The 15231-nt window shown below is 38.7% G+C and overlaps 1 protein-coding gene across 4 annotated transcripts in view; it reads right to left on the bottom strand.

The window, feature by feature from the left end:
- The window catches only part of Ect2 (epithelial cell transforming 2), a 62552-nt gene extending 47764 nt beyond the window's left edge, over positions 1 to 14788 (bottom strand). For 2 of the 4 annotated variants that reach the window (XM_090342234.1, XM_090342244.1), the window contains exons 1-9: positions 14682 to 14788; positions 8707 to 8850; positions 8018 to 8097; positions 5308 to 5490; positions 4139 to 4228; positions 3121 to 3228; positions 2054 to 2127; positions 722 to 852; positions 486 to 601 (exon numbers count right to left, since the gene is read on the bottom strand). In XM_090342234.1, the coding sequence (XP_090198360.1) occupies positions 486 to 601; positions 722 to 852; positions 2054 to 2127; positions 3121 to 3228; positions 4139 to 4228; positions 5308 to 5490; positions 8018 to 8097; positions 8707 to 8836 (912 nt within the window). In that variant the 5' untranslated portion in view covers positions 8837 to 8850; positions 14682 to 14788. Of the gene's footprint in view, positions 1 to 485; positions 602 to 721; positions 853 to 2053; positions 2128 to 3120; positions 3229 to 4138; positions 4229 to 5307; positions 5491 to 7809; positions 7903 to 8017; positions 8098 to 8706; positions 8851 to 14681 lie in introns of those variants that run through there. The other 2 variants (XM_090342263.1, XM_090342254.1) reach the window with 2 other exon arrangements.
- Positions 14789 to 15231: the final 443 nt, after the last annotated feature.

Below are 15231 nucleotides of genomic sequence, written 5' to 3'. Positions count from 1 at the left end.
AAAAGAAAAAAGAAAAAGAAAAATATCTATATACCTGTATATATAGGAAATGATGTATGAAGGAAAATATTACCATCATATATATAAATATATTTTTACCAAATTGTGGTATATCCAAACATATTAGACAAACAGACTTACAAAAACTTGCAGTCTCCAATTCAGTAATATCCACTTTTACCAAAGAATGGGTCAATTAAACAAAAGATTGCAAAATAACTCCGAATTAAGTAATATCATGACCCAAATAGACACAATTGACCTATACTGAGTATTTCACCCAGTCACCACATAATATTCATTCTTATCAGCAGCCCATGAAACCTTTTAGAAAATAGATCATATGTTAAAAGATACATTATGCCTGAGCAAATATAAAAAATGGAAATATATCTGTATTCTGATTACAATGGAATTAAACTACAATAGCAAATGATACGACAGAAACTAGTAACATTTTTTTAAATATATGTATATATACTTACCTCTTGCTTGACAACATAAAGTTTCTTTGAAGGCTCAAATGGAAGTTCTTTAACTGTATTCTCTTCAACTATAAGGTGAGTACATCTCTCATCTCCTACTGGTAAATGGTTACCTCCTAAAAGAGGAATGTGTATAAATACAAGTAAGCCAAACTCATCTCTATAAACCCCAATCTCTAAATAAAATTCATTAAGAAACATTAAGCAGGTTTGGGGAAAGAAATAGGTAACTTTACCTTGCATTTCAGTCATCTCTTCCATATTTGTTCTCTCTTCATCTGAAAATCCCAGGAAACTTAAAATGCAATCTTGAAATGGAGGAACTTTAAATTCATTTCTAAAGTCATCAGCTGCTGCACAGAAATCCCTAAAAACAAAATACTTTTCTAAAACTAGTTTAACTTAAATCCTATTAGTTAAGTATATAAATTTGAGAATCTGCAGTAATTCTCAAGTCTCAACATAAGTTATTAAAAATACATCTAAGGCAGGCACTGATGGCTATTATCCTAGCTACTCAGAAGACTCTTATCTTCACCAAAAAGTCAGAAGTGGAAGTGTGCATCAAGTGCCACCTGTGCCACATGAGAACAATCAAGCCCCATTGCAGAATAAAAATAAACAAAACGTATCTAGTCATGAAATGATCATCAAGACTTCTGTTTTAAATGAACTGTGCTTGAAGATATAGATCAGCAATGGCTTCTGCTTAACATACAAGAGACCCTCTAGGCTCACATCCTCTTTACTGAACTGTCTTCAGGTCATCCTGAGAAAATCCAAACCCTGGCTGTGTGGTGAAATGATGAATGTACTCTAAAGAATCCATCCTTTAACAAAATCTTAATGATAAAGTGCCACAGCAAGGTAAAACAGAAATCAGGAGGATACAAAGCTTAGCAAACAAGTCAGTGGGTTTTAAGCATTAATTTAAACGTCTCCAAACAAAAAGTAACAATCTGAGCACTCAAATTCATTAGTAGCAACTTTAAAATGCTTATGATAACCAGAAATATTTCAAGAAGTAAAATAAAACTCAAAGATAATTCTGGATGTCTTTAATTTTTTTTTTTTTTGCCAGTCCTGGGCTTGAGCTCAGGGCCTGAACACTGGCCTTGGACTTTCTCAAGGCTAGAGCTCTACCACTTGAGCCTCAGCACCACTTCCAGCTTTTTTCTATGTATGTGGTACCGAGGAATCGAACCCGGGTCTTCATGCATGCTAGGCAAGCACTTTAACCACTATGCCAAACTCCCGGCCCAATGTCTTTAATTTTTTAACTTAGATTCTACTTCCTAAATTACAAAAGACAATTCAGTGAATCTATATTACACAGGAATTTAAGAGGATAGAGTGTTTTGTGGTTGCGAGAAAAGTCTCACTACGTAGCCCAAGTTAGCCTCAAACTCACCAACATCCTGCCTACCTCCCATATGCTGGGATTTCATGTACCCAGCACAGGAATTCAGTTTTAGGCACATGAATTTATCTTTCAAACTTGTATTGAAAAACAATTCACTATATATGTCCAATTCAAAAACTGAACCACTGAACTTCCAAAAACTTACTGCTCATCCCGCCTTTCCCATGCTTTATAAATCCATTCTGGCTTCACAATTGGAGTACCCAGGCTCACGGCAACCTGTAAGTATTGACATTTAATTACAATGAATTTTCATCTTAAATGACTACATTTAAGCTACTCCTACATAATTATATACACACACTTTTCACACAGTTTTACATTACAGTTATAAAAAATGAACAGTAAAAACTATCACAGTCTGACATTGGTGGCTCACACCTGCGAGGTACTCAGAGAAGAGATTCAAAAACAAAATATCTCTGGGCCAGGAGCTGAGCCTAGTGGTACAGTTGCTTGCCTAGCATGCACAAAGGCCTGGGTTCGATTCCTCAGTACCACATACATTAGAAAAGCCAGAAGTGATTTGTCATAATCAGCAGAAACCTTGGGCTATCCTAGCAGAGATTTACAATAGAGCAAAACCTACATACATAAGGCCATATAGTATGACACTAAATGAAAGGACCTCCAGGATATAGAAACAAAAGGCAGATGAGTGATTGTTGTCCTTATTGTACTATGTTATTTCTCATCTCTTTTGCTGTCTCTTGATTATCTCATATTGTTACAGTATTTTATCTTATCTGATATATTCATATATATTTGGTTATTTGAAATAGGATAGGGAAGGGGAGAAAACAAGATGAGGGGCGGGGCTAGAGGGAGAGAAATGGGGACCAAGACATGAGAAAGGGTATCAGCTTGTGAAGTAATCCACCTTCTATCTGGTGAATATAATGTAACTCTTCTATTAATTACAATAAAAAATACATGAAAAAGAAAAGAAGAAAAGCCAGAAGTGGTGCTGTGATAGAGTTCTAGCCTTGAGAAAGCCCAAGGACAGTGCTCAGGTCCTGAGCTCAAACCCAAGACTGGCAAAAAAACAAACAAAAAAACCAACATGAATTATCATTTTTATCTCGTATATTGAAAACCACAGTGACACATTTCTTGTCCTCAGTATATAGAGGCAGACAGGAAAATGATATTTTATGCATCCCAAGATAATGTTATACATTGAAATATACAAAAAATGCTATGTTTACATACCCTGAATTTTTCTCCTTCTGTACAGTTTGCCACCAAATGTGTAACTTTTGAATTAAAGTCTTTTCTAATAACTCCACCCATATGATGAACTAATGTCACCAATCTGACCTCGAAAGAAAATTGAGCAATATTTCATTAATTTGGAAAGAATTTTAAATAATTTACAATTCACACATCACTTGTTACTTTTTAATGTACAAATAAGAATTTTTATTAAGATTAAATTTTTTTTAGATTTTGCCTATAACCACAGGCAAAATTATATACAAGCTTTACACAGATTTTCCACATAATTAAAGTAATTAAAGAACTGGCTTTCATAATTCCTAAATATGTTGCATATTTTACTAGCAGTATATTTTCTAAATTTATTGAATTTTTTTTTTTTTCTGGCCAGTCCTGGAGCTTGAACTCAGGGCCTGGACACTGTCTTTGAGTTTTCTCAAGTCTACCACTCTGCTACTTGAGCCACAGTGCCACTTCCAACTTTTTTGGTGTATGTGGTACTGAGGAATCAAACCCAGTGCTTCATGCATGCTAGGTGAGCACTCTAGCACTAGGCCACACTCTAGGCCATTACTGAAATAAATCATAAACCAGCAATTCTGGACAAAAACATTTAGCTCTTTACAACGAATTTGTTTCTTCAAAATATTTATAACCTAATATACTAATATATTCACAATTCTTTCTCCTTCAATATATATATATATATATATATATATTTTTTTTTTTTTTGCCAGTCCTGGGCTTGAGCTTAGGGCCTGAGCACTGTCCTTGGACTTTCTCAAGGCTAGAGCTCTACCACTTGAGCCTCAGCACCACTTCCGGCTTTTTCCTATATGTGGTACCGAGGAATGGAACCCGGGTCTTCATGCATGCTAGGCAAGCAATTTAACCACTAGGCCAAACTCCCGGCCCCATCCTTCAAGATTTTTAAAATAAAACATAATGCCAAGAAATAGTAATGAAGCCAATTTAAGATTTTGGTTTTAAGATTTTGTTTTGTAATACTTACTAGTTCTTCTTTCTTCCTGAATCCAGTAAAACATAAAACTAGATTCATCATACTTGTACAGTACAGTGGTCGACATGAAAACGGCAAAGGCTGAGGATACAATTTTTAATTTGTGAGCTTTCTTTTAAGTAAAAATTAGAAGACATCTTTTTCACACTAAAAGTATTACTCCTCTTACCAATCAACTTCACTCTTTTAAAACTTTACTGGCATTTCCCAATAGGTAACAACAACAAAACAGGCAGATCAGGCAGGTGTGGTAGCATATGTCTGTAATCTTAATACTTGGGAAGCTGAGGAAGGAAGATCACAAGTTCCAGGCCAATTTTTTTTTTTGGTGGGGGCGGTGGTGCTATGGTTCCAGTGGTAGAGTGGTAGGTAGCCTTGAGCTGAAGAGCTCAGGGACAATGCCCAAGCCCAGGGGTAAGTTAGCAGCCCTGAGCTGAAGAGCAGAGGTGAGACTACGCCCAGGCCCAGAATTCAAGCCCCAGGACCAACAACAAACAACAAAAAAAGTTATCACCTGAAAAAAACAGAAGTAGAGCTGTGGCTCAAGTGGTAGAATACTAGCCTTGAGCAAAAAAGCTCAGAGACAGGATAAAGGCCCTGAGTTCAAGACTCAGGGTCAGCACCAAAAAGGTAGATAAACATATGGCAAAAAACCATGGGGTTGGGAAAGATGGGGGACAGTAACATATAAAGGGCAATGATCTTGATCAAGATACATTATACTCATAACTGATAACTGAACTGAAATCCCTTGTACAGCTACTTTAAGATAATTAAAAAATGGAAAATGTAACAAAACTACATAAGAACTAAACATATTGAAAGGCTTAAAACAGTTTCCTAATTCTAAACCAAGCACCAAACTGATAAATCAAATGAGAATATATTATGTTTTGTATGGGGTAAAATGAAACATATCTGATACACTTGTCAAACTCAAGTTCAGGCAAAGTGTCTCTTTCAAATACACTACCGGTAGTAAGAATTATGTTACACTATTATTTCACATTAAAAGGCCTTAAATTTTAACTATTAAAGTTTGTAATGAAAATTAAAGGAATATGAATAGCTACTAATATTCTTTTTATAAGTCTTGCATACTCTCAATAATTTCAATAAAATCTGTTCATTAAAAGTAGTAAATATATAATGTTCCTTACCAATCCCTTTTGTGCACAGCTTAACAGAACAGGTGGTCCAATAATTCTACAATCAGCCTTATGTAAGTTATTAAATACAGAATCCTGGAAATCTGGTACCACGAAGACATTCTCAAATTCTGGGGAATCCAAACTTTCAAGTTCGTCCACTGACTCCATCCTTGCATAGGACTTTTGCATTTCCTTCAATTTTTCCCATATAGTGATTGGAAATAAAAATGATTTATAAGCCTAATAAATCAAATCACTTGCATAGCAACATTTTCAACATCATTACATTTTAAAAAACTCACATATTCAATCAAGTGATAATTAACATTACATGTGAAAGCCCTGCTTTCTTCCCCACTTGTATTTTTCCAGAAACTTGCTAATCCACACTATGATATTATTTTTTTTTCTGGACCTAGGCACTGTCCCTGAGTCTCTCTGTGCTCAAGGCTAGTACTCTACCATTTGAGCCACAGTGCCACTTCGGCTTTGAGTAGTTTATTGGAGGTAAGGGTCTCATGGGGACTTTTCTGCCCAGGCTGGCTTTGAACTGTGATCCTCAAATACCTTAAATTTAAAGATTATTAAAGGGACAGCCTTCTGATGAATATTGGTGATCCCCAAATCATCTAATATGCACATTAAGCTCTAGAAAATTAAAATGCTAAAGTTTTCTTAAATATGTGCATTTGGACAGGAGAATACATTAAAGATACATATTGTTTGTCTGCTGACAAAATGCCAGTTCTTTCCCACACAAATATCCTTAAAACATTTTAATAAGGATTTAGCACATAATCTTTATATGAAGGTTTTAGATTAAATAATCTAAATATGCAGAAGAAAAAGATGTGAGGTATACAGGAAGTTGTAGGTTAAAGAAAGTTATTTATAATTACTGACAGTTAACTTTACACTAGGTACCTATAAAGAATGAAGGCACTAAAGAGCCTACATAATTTGAGTTAAAAACAAAACTGGATGGGTCCAGACATTTGGCCTAGAGGTAGAGTGCTAGCCCAGGATGCACAAAGTCCTGTGTTGGATTCCTTGGTACCACATACATAGAACAAAAGCCACAAGTGGTGCTGTGGCTCAAGTGGTAGAGCTCTAGCCTTGAGGAAGCCCAAGGAGAGAATCAGTTCAAGCCCCATGACCCACAAAAACAAAAACAAAAAAAGAAATATGGACTCAAAATAATAGCAGAGGTGTCCAGAAGGGGTGGGGATAGGGGCTCTATGAGCACTCTACAAGCAGGAAACCATCAGCAAACCAAGATATAAGGCCTCAAGAAATTGTAACTAGCAGGGCGTGGTGGCTCACATCTGTATTCCAGCTACTCAGGAGGCTGAGATATGAGGGTTGCAGTTCAGTCAGCCCAGGAACTAAAGTCTAAGAGACTCTTACCTACAATTAACCAGAAAACCGGAAGTAGGGCTGTGGATCAAGGGCTAGCACAGTAAGCCTTGAACTGAAGAGCTCAGGGACAATGCCCAGGCCCAGCATTCAAGTCCCATGACAATAATAATAGTAATAATAATAACCACCACAAAAACAAAACAGTAACCGACATCTTTATCTTGGACTTGTTAAGCAACCTGGTCTTATTATTTTCAGGCAGTCCCAGCACACTCAGCTGAGACATGAGATGAACCTCAGGGGAGAGTTCTTGCCCAGCTGGCACAAGTATCTTTCATACACTGAGGCAATTTTGTGTTAATTATCACTTACTGTGGTTTGTGACTTTAGAAAAACAGCAAATATATAAAATATGTAAATAACATACAAAAATATTACAATAATATAAAGTTAAAGAAGAAAAAGAAGTTTAAGAGTTTTAAGAAAACTAACTAGTTTCTTAAGTCTGTAATTGTAGCTGCTCAAGAGACTGTCATCTGAAGATCATGGTTTGAAGCAGCCCAAGCAGGCAAGTCCTTGAGATTTTTTTTTTATCTCCAATTAACAACCAAAAAGCTAGAAGTGGAGCGGTGGCTCAAGAGGTAGAGTGTCTGCCTGCCTACCTTGAATAAAGAAGGGACAACACCCAGGCCTTGAGTTCAAGTCCCAGTAGGGAAAAACACCCAGAACTATCTGATTCACAAGACAATGTGAAGGAAATGAATTTTACAACTTGGGAGGGGATGAAGGGAGGAAAAGTGGGAGACAAACATGGGAAGGATAAAAATGTTCAAGAAGTAATATACTCGCTACCTTATGAATGTGACTGTGACCCCTCTATACATCACCCTGACAATAAATTTTTAAAAAGAAAACTGTGCTGTATCATTTAAATTTAGTAGTCAAGTTCTTAAAATGTTGGCATTATTTCAAATACATGGTATAGTTTTGGGTTTTGGAAAAGCCCAAATTTTAAAACTAAGTTTAAAACCATTTCTTTTTGTCTAGCTTCAAAACACACAGAATACGCCCAGGCCTGATTCCAATCACCATTAGTGAAACAAGTTGATCAAGGAAGTGCAGCATGCTACATGCAGTGAGAGCTTCACCTACCATGGTAACAATACTTTTTACTAACTTTTCATCCGAGTTTCCAGGACAACTTTCTTTTATCTTTATAACAGGGATTTCCATTATTTTTATAGTCTGTGGAAAAGAGACTTATGTATGAGATTAAGAAACTGATGAAGGAAAGTATTGAAATACTGATGGGACCAAAACAGTTTCTTTTTTAGAAATAAATTGTCAATCAACTCCATACCTCTAGGGCTTTTATAAGTTCTTCCTGTTTTCCAGCTTCTTGAACCATTATCATTCGTGTTTCAACCTGAGGCATTTCTTCTAAAATGTGAAATGTTTAAATATGTTAATCAAGTACTAACAACATAATCAGTAGTTCTTACCCCAGCTTCTGGCTATTTAGTAACTCTTCTATCTTTTGAGATCATAACATTCTCAAAAATTGAAATGACTTCAGCTCTAACTTAGTGTAGAAATATCTCCCCATATTCATGTTAGAAAATGTGTTGTTGCAGAGTATGCAGACACCAATAGCCCCTTTTTCAAAGTGCATACAACCTCAGGAAGTTATCCCATTTACAAAGAGAAAAGGGCACTTAAGACAGGACTGAATAAATTGAAGCTTAATTGTACAGCTAGAATTTCTCCACATCAATGTTCGGAAAACAAAGCAGAGCACTAAGATGTCCCCTTCTTGTCAAAGTTAAAGAACATAAATCTAAACAATTAAAAGAAAACCTATCTACTCAATATCTATACTCTAACAATTTTTATTACATCCTAAGAAAGTCAGCAGAAAGCTCAGGATTAGCAATTTTGTGTTTTTAGAGCATTTAATAAGCCCAGTATTTGGGAGGCTGAGACAGGACGATCAGATGTTCCAAGCCAGCCTGAAAACAAACAAGCAAAGTAGGTAATAATATGATTTACCTTCAATATTTGAAGCAGATCCAATAAACAAGTTTTCCTTAGACGTTTCACCGACTTTAGGATCAAAAATTGAAGAGTCTGCCAAGCAACTCCTCCCAGAGGTTGATATTAATACACTATTGTCAGCCATTATTTCTATGTTGGCTAAAAAAAAAATATATATATATATATATATATGAAAAAGAACATGATTATTGGGCAAAAATAACCATTAACAGCTAATTTAATATCTATGATAGGTAAAACAAAAACACTTCAGCAAAGTCACAATACTCTCAGAGCTTTGGTTTCCTCTCCTGTAAAGATGCAAATATCAGGATTTATGCAAATATAGTGAGAAAAAATATATCAAAGAACACAAATCAAAGAATACAAATCATTACCAGACATAATGCACACCCAAAAAGTAGTCATAAATATTCTCTCACCTCAACACTTCCATCCTCCCAGACTTCTATTCTTACATTTACCATAATCCATTTTAGATTTACCTTGACCTCTCTTCCCAAACTGCTATCAATCCCAACGCAAGCATCTCCAGGACCTAGCCTCTCTTCTCTGCCCAATACCATAACACTTTGGTAAACACAGCCTGAAACAAACTTGAGATAAATTCCTTCAGCAATCACCCTCTACATGGTTTTTACAGTTATGGTCATAAAAAATAAGTGACTCTACGGGAACTCATAGGCACAGGCAAAAAATTCCCAGAGTCCCAGGGTCAGAACAGATTGGAGAGACTCAACAAGTGGGACTACCTAAAAATAAAAAGTTTCTGCACAGATAAAAGCATAGCTACTAAATTACAAAGACAGCCAACCAAGTGGGAAAAGATATTTACCAATACATCAGACAAATGCTTAATATCCAGTATCTACAGGGAACTCAAGAAACTACCCCCCCCCCACAACCTAACAAACCAATCACTAAATGGGCAAGGGAAATAAAGACACATTTATCAAAAAAAGAGGTTAAAATAGCAGAAAAACATATGAGAAAAAGCTCATCATCCATGGTCATAAAGGAAATGCAAATAAAACCCTAAGATACCAACTTATCCCAATTAGAATGGCCAATATTCTGAACTCAGACAATGACAAATGCTGGCAGAGTTCTGGAGAAAGAGGAACCCTACTGCACTACTGGTGGGAATGTAAACTAGTTCAGCCACTCTGGAAGGCATTTTGGAGGTTTCTTAAAGAACTGAAAATAGACCTTCCCTACAATCCTGCCATCTATCTAGAGCATCATAACCCAAGATATGATAAGGATTCCTGCTCAGCCATGTTCATCTCTGCACTATTCACAACAGCCAAGTGATGGAAACAACCCAGATACCCTACTGCAGATATATGGATATAAAAATGTGGTACATATATATGATGGAATTCTACATAGCCAAAAGACAAGATAAAATAATGGCATTCGCTGGGAAGTGGATGAAGCTACAGGAAACCATGTTGAGTGAGGTAAATCAAGACCAAAGGAACAAAAGGCGCATAGTATCCTTAATATGTGGATATTAGATCCAAACAGTCCAACAGCAGGGACTCAATATTTGGGTACCCAAGGTTATGGACATGGTCTTATAGACATAAAAATCCATGGTGGGCTTTATACTCTATAATTTTTATTACACAGATTAATTTGTATCTATGAAATACAAACCCTTAGCTTAATTTTAATTGTCTTCTAAAATCTATGTGCCAGTGATTATATATTGAGAATCCCTTCTTGAATACTTGTTTGTTAAACATGACATTTGAAATATGATGTAAAAATCAATGTTAATAAAATATTTTTAAAAATAAGTGACTCTATCACTTCCTTAACTCCAATGAACACTCTTCCCTGGGTGACCAAATCCCAATTCTACATCCTTTACAGTTTAGTCCCTCCCAACCCACACATTCCATTCAATTCTACCAGTCCACATAAAAGGTATGCTCTAGCAACAATGTATCTCAGCAATTTTCAAAGTTGTTACAATGTACTTCATAACTATTAGAATTTAAAAGTTTACCTTTCTACCTAGAAATGTTCTCAGACTTCTAAGCTGTTTTGTCAGAATCGTAATCATTTACAAACATCTCTCCTTAAGATTTGACAAATAGGGGCCGGGAGTTTGGCCTAGTGGTAGAGTGCTTGCCTAGCATGCATGAAGACCTGGGTTCGATTCCATAGAAAAAAGCTGGAAGTGGTGCTGAGGCTCAAGTGGTGGGGCTCTAGCCTTGAGAAAGTCCAAGGACAGTGCTCAGGCCCTGAGCTCAAGCCCAGGACTGGCAAAAAAAAAAAAAAGGTTTGACAAGACAATTTAGTATGAGTTGATGCCAATATAACTCTGGATTACTAAAGAAAAAAGTTTTTAAGACTTTCAGGAATTGGAAGAGTTGAAGTCAGGCAAGTAGAGAATAAAAGGAATGTCTAATTGTCTTTCACCAGTTGGAGAGTTGGGGGTATAGCTAAGAGGTAGACTGCTCACCTAGCATACCTGAGTCCCCAGAACTGAGGGGGAAAAGGGGAGGAAGAGCAACAATGTTAATTGATTATCTATGTTAATTGATTATCTGTAAGTAAATTTCTAAAATATTCTCAACAAATTTAAACTAATATGACAAGGACTAGTGAGTCCTCTACTTTTGAGGTACACTTATGACCTATTTCGGGATAATAAAATATACAGATATTGTTTCATTCTTAGTAAAGAAAGAGTTCCAGATGGGTGTGGGGTATCATACCTGAAACCTGAAATGCTAGCTACTCCAGAGGCTGAGATCTGAGGTTGCTGCTGTAAGCCAATTAGCCACCAAAAAGCTGGGAGTGGAGCTGTGGCTCAAGTGATAGAGGTCTAACCTTGAGCTGCAAAGATCAAGGACAGAACCCAGGCCCAGAGTTGAAGTCTTAGGACCAGCACACACATAAAAAGTTCCAGCTGAATGCTGAGGAGAAACACTAAGGGATGAACAGCATCATTTCTAGATGGTGATATGAGGGAGTGATATGAAGGAGAGGTACATGTACACAGTGGCCTACAACAGCTATAAAGTTTTAAAAATCAGGCAAGTTGGCTTCCCGTCTCAGCTCTGTGTTTAGTAGACTTTCATTGTCCAAGAGGATAAGCAGTCAAAGTAATACAACTCAAAACCAGTTGTGAAGAAACTATACATTTCAAAGAAAAATTGTTCTCATATAACATTCACGACATGGACACTGCTTATTTTCTTACTATGCATGCATGATAATTATTATTCTAAGGTTCTCCAAAGGAAAGCCCCAATGATTTTAAGAGGCTTCAAAATCAATGACAAATTCTGATTTGTTTTAAATCACCTCCATTTAATCATTTCCAACGAAAGAGAAAAGGTCCTAAAAAGCTTTCAAAGTCCTCACACCTGTAATCCTAGCTACTCAGGAGGCTGACATGTGAGGATCTCGGTTCAAAGTCAGCCCAGGCACTAAAGTCCACGAGACTCTTATCTACAATTAACTACCAGAAAACCCAAAGTGGCGATGGCTCAAGGTGTAGGGCAGTAGCCTTGAACTGAAGAGCTCAGGGACAATGCTCAGGCCAAGAATTCAAGCCCCACAACTAACTCACATACACATAAAGTTTATAGGCATTGCACCTGTAACCCTGGCTACTTGGGAAGCTCAAGCAGGAAAGTCCAAGAGCCTGTTACCTCCAAATAACCACCCAAAAAGCTAGAAGTGGAGCTAAGTCTCTCAAGGGATAAAGTGACGGCCTTGAGAGAAAAAGGAAAAAAAGCCTAGGGACAGTGCCCAGGCCATTAGTTCAAGCCTTATAATCTCAACATTCCGGAGGCAGCAGAATGGAGAATTCCAGGTCAGAAAGTGTGGATTATATAGTGAGAATCTGTCTCAAAAACTGTGCGAGATTACAAACTCAAGAGATACGCACCAATGTGTTAAGCACTGGAGAGAGGCTGGAGGTGTGCCTTTCTAGTAAGCCCAAGGCCCTGAGTTCAAACTCCAGCACCACCCAAAAACAAGGTGCACTGAGAATAGGATGAAAGCTCACTACTAATGTTCTACAGTACAGTGGGGTAACTACCACTGGCAATATTTGTGCATTTTTTAATAGTAGATAGGATTGTGAATGATCTTACAGAAAGTGATGCCTGAAGAGATACACCAATTACCTGGTGTGATCATCACACATTATACCTGTGTTGAAATGTAACAAGCTAACCTCAAGTTTCTAGTTCACAGTGGTAATCCTAGCTAGTCAGAAGGCTGGGATCTAGTAATTGCGGTTCAAAGCCAGACCAGGCAAGAAAGTCCATGAGATTCTATCTCCAATAAGCCCCCCAAAAAGTGGAAGTGGTGCTGTGGCTCAAAGTGAAAGCTAGAGAGCTCAGGGTCAGCGCCCAGGCCCTGAGTTCAAGCCCCATTGCCAACCAAAAGAAAAAAAAAAAAAAGAAAAGAAAACGAAAGAAAGAAAAGGAAAAAGAAAAGAATAGGCCTGAGGTTGCAGCTCAGTGCTCAGTAATACTCAGTAATAGTGTCCTTAGCATGCAAGGGACTCTGGATTCAATCCTGAAAAGAAACAAGACAGGGAGGAAGATGAGGAAAACGTAAAGAACTTACTGTTTCCAAAACCTTTTACAATACATTCATGTTTATATTTTCCTATGCTTCCTTCTTTAAAAAGCATCAAAACAGTAATTAACACAATTAAAACTGCTTTCTACATATATCAATTTACTCCAAAAGCAGCTCTCAATTTTATGCACATAATGACATAACATCCAATCATCCAATTCCAAACTGAAAACCATTTCCCACATTCATGTATTCCAGAGGCTTCTAAAATAAACAGCAGGATGAGGATTCCTGCATCTATTCAATTCATCCAATGACAGAATCAAGGGGCTTTGGATGAAATACACTTAGACCTTTTAAAACAAATACTTGTTTTAAGTTTCCTTTTAAGTAAGTTCATTTAGCTACATTCCAGGATGAAAAACCAAAATGTAATTGTAGAGAGGCTGGAGATGTGATTAGCACCAACATGAAGATGATACAAGAAATCATATCACCAAAGTTTGGTCAGGTACACATGAAGGAATGTACAGTTGTGAACAAAGACTGGGCTCTGACGAACAATTAGCACCGACTGATCCCTTTTACGGTACTTTATTTCACCTGGACAGAATAGTTAGGGAGTATATTATAACCTGCACTTCCCGGATAAAGCAATGTGATACCGCAGCGACTTCACAGGCTGTGCTCTTTAACCACAAAACGATACACAGGTGGAGCAGGAGAAGGGACTGATGGGTGACCTGGATTCGGGTCTAGATTCTCTCTTTTTCGCACAGGTCCTGATTGTGTCAGGGCCTAGGCGCTGACCCTGAGATTGTTTTGTTGTTTTTTCATTCTAGGCTAGCGTTCAAGCACTTGAAGCACACAGCTCCACTTAGTCTTTTTCCTGTTTTAGAAGGGGCGTGGGGTGGAAGTAGTTAATTGCAGAGAAAAGCCTCCCAGACCTTCCTACACAGGCTGGCTTTGAACCGCGATCCTCAGATCTCAGCCCCCGGAGTGGCTAGGATTACAGGTGTGCCCCACCCGCCAAAATCTTAACCAGTAAATCCAGCTTCCCGTCCAGACGAAGCCCCCGGGGGCCCCAAAGGCCCGGGCCGCTGCCGGGAAATCGGAGGCCGGCGCCGCTCGCCACACCCCTCCCCACTCCCGCTCCCCACCCGGCGGGGACGGAGGTCCGGCCACCCCGGGACTGCAGGCCGCGAGTGGGGACGCGGCCCGGCAATCTGAGCACCTCAGGCCCGGCAATCTGGGAGGTTCAGGCCCGGTTCCCACAGCCGGGAAGCCAGCGCCGGGACGCCCGGAAAGCGCGGTCTCCCACCGGGGAGATGACGCTGACCGCAGGCCCCGCGGGGCCCGCGGCTCAGGAGACGTCGCTCGCTCACTCCCTTACCACACCACACCACACGGACCTCAACAATCCGAGGGGGAAAACAGTCCAGGGATCGGCTTCCTTCAGGCGTGGGGCCCGCTCCCGAAGACAGCCTTCTTCTCCAACTCAAAAAGCGAGCGGCGCCCTCCCACAACCATGCCAATTGGCGCATGAGGTCAGCTTCCTCCCCATAGGCCCGCGGCGCCGAGACGCCGCTGATTGGTCGTTGCCCAACGCCCGCCTCCCTAAGGGGGACAGCTGATTGGTGAAGCGTGTGTTTCAAATGAGCCCAACGGCTGGAGCGTGAAGACGTCACGGATTAGCAGAGAAGTTGCCCGGATGTGGCCACGAGGTGGCGGTGTAGGTTACTGAGCCCCCGGGGAAATTGCAGGTGTCTCCGTGACTACCGCTGTTTACCGGATAAACAGCCCATTTCCCGCGGAGAACTGCTTTTTTTGTTGTTGTTTTTAAAGAAATGCCATTGTATCCTTTGCAATATTTAGTGTTTCTAGGATTTTTTAAAAAGTATCTAAGTGCTTGCACTTAAAAAAAATGGTAATGGGCAACTAGATTCTTGAAGCTCTTGGGTT

The sequence above is a fragment of the Megascapheus bottae genome, chromosome 1 (assembly GCF_031878675.1).
Source record: "Megascapheus bottae isolate mThoBot1 chromosome 1, mThoBot2.hap1, whole genome shotgun sequence".
NCBI classification, from domain to species: domain Eukaryota; kingdom Metazoa; phylum Chordata; class Mammalia; order Rodentia; family Geomyidae; genus Megascapheus; species Megascapheus bottae.
This window is presented reverse-complemented; position numbering and strand designations above follow the sequence as displayed.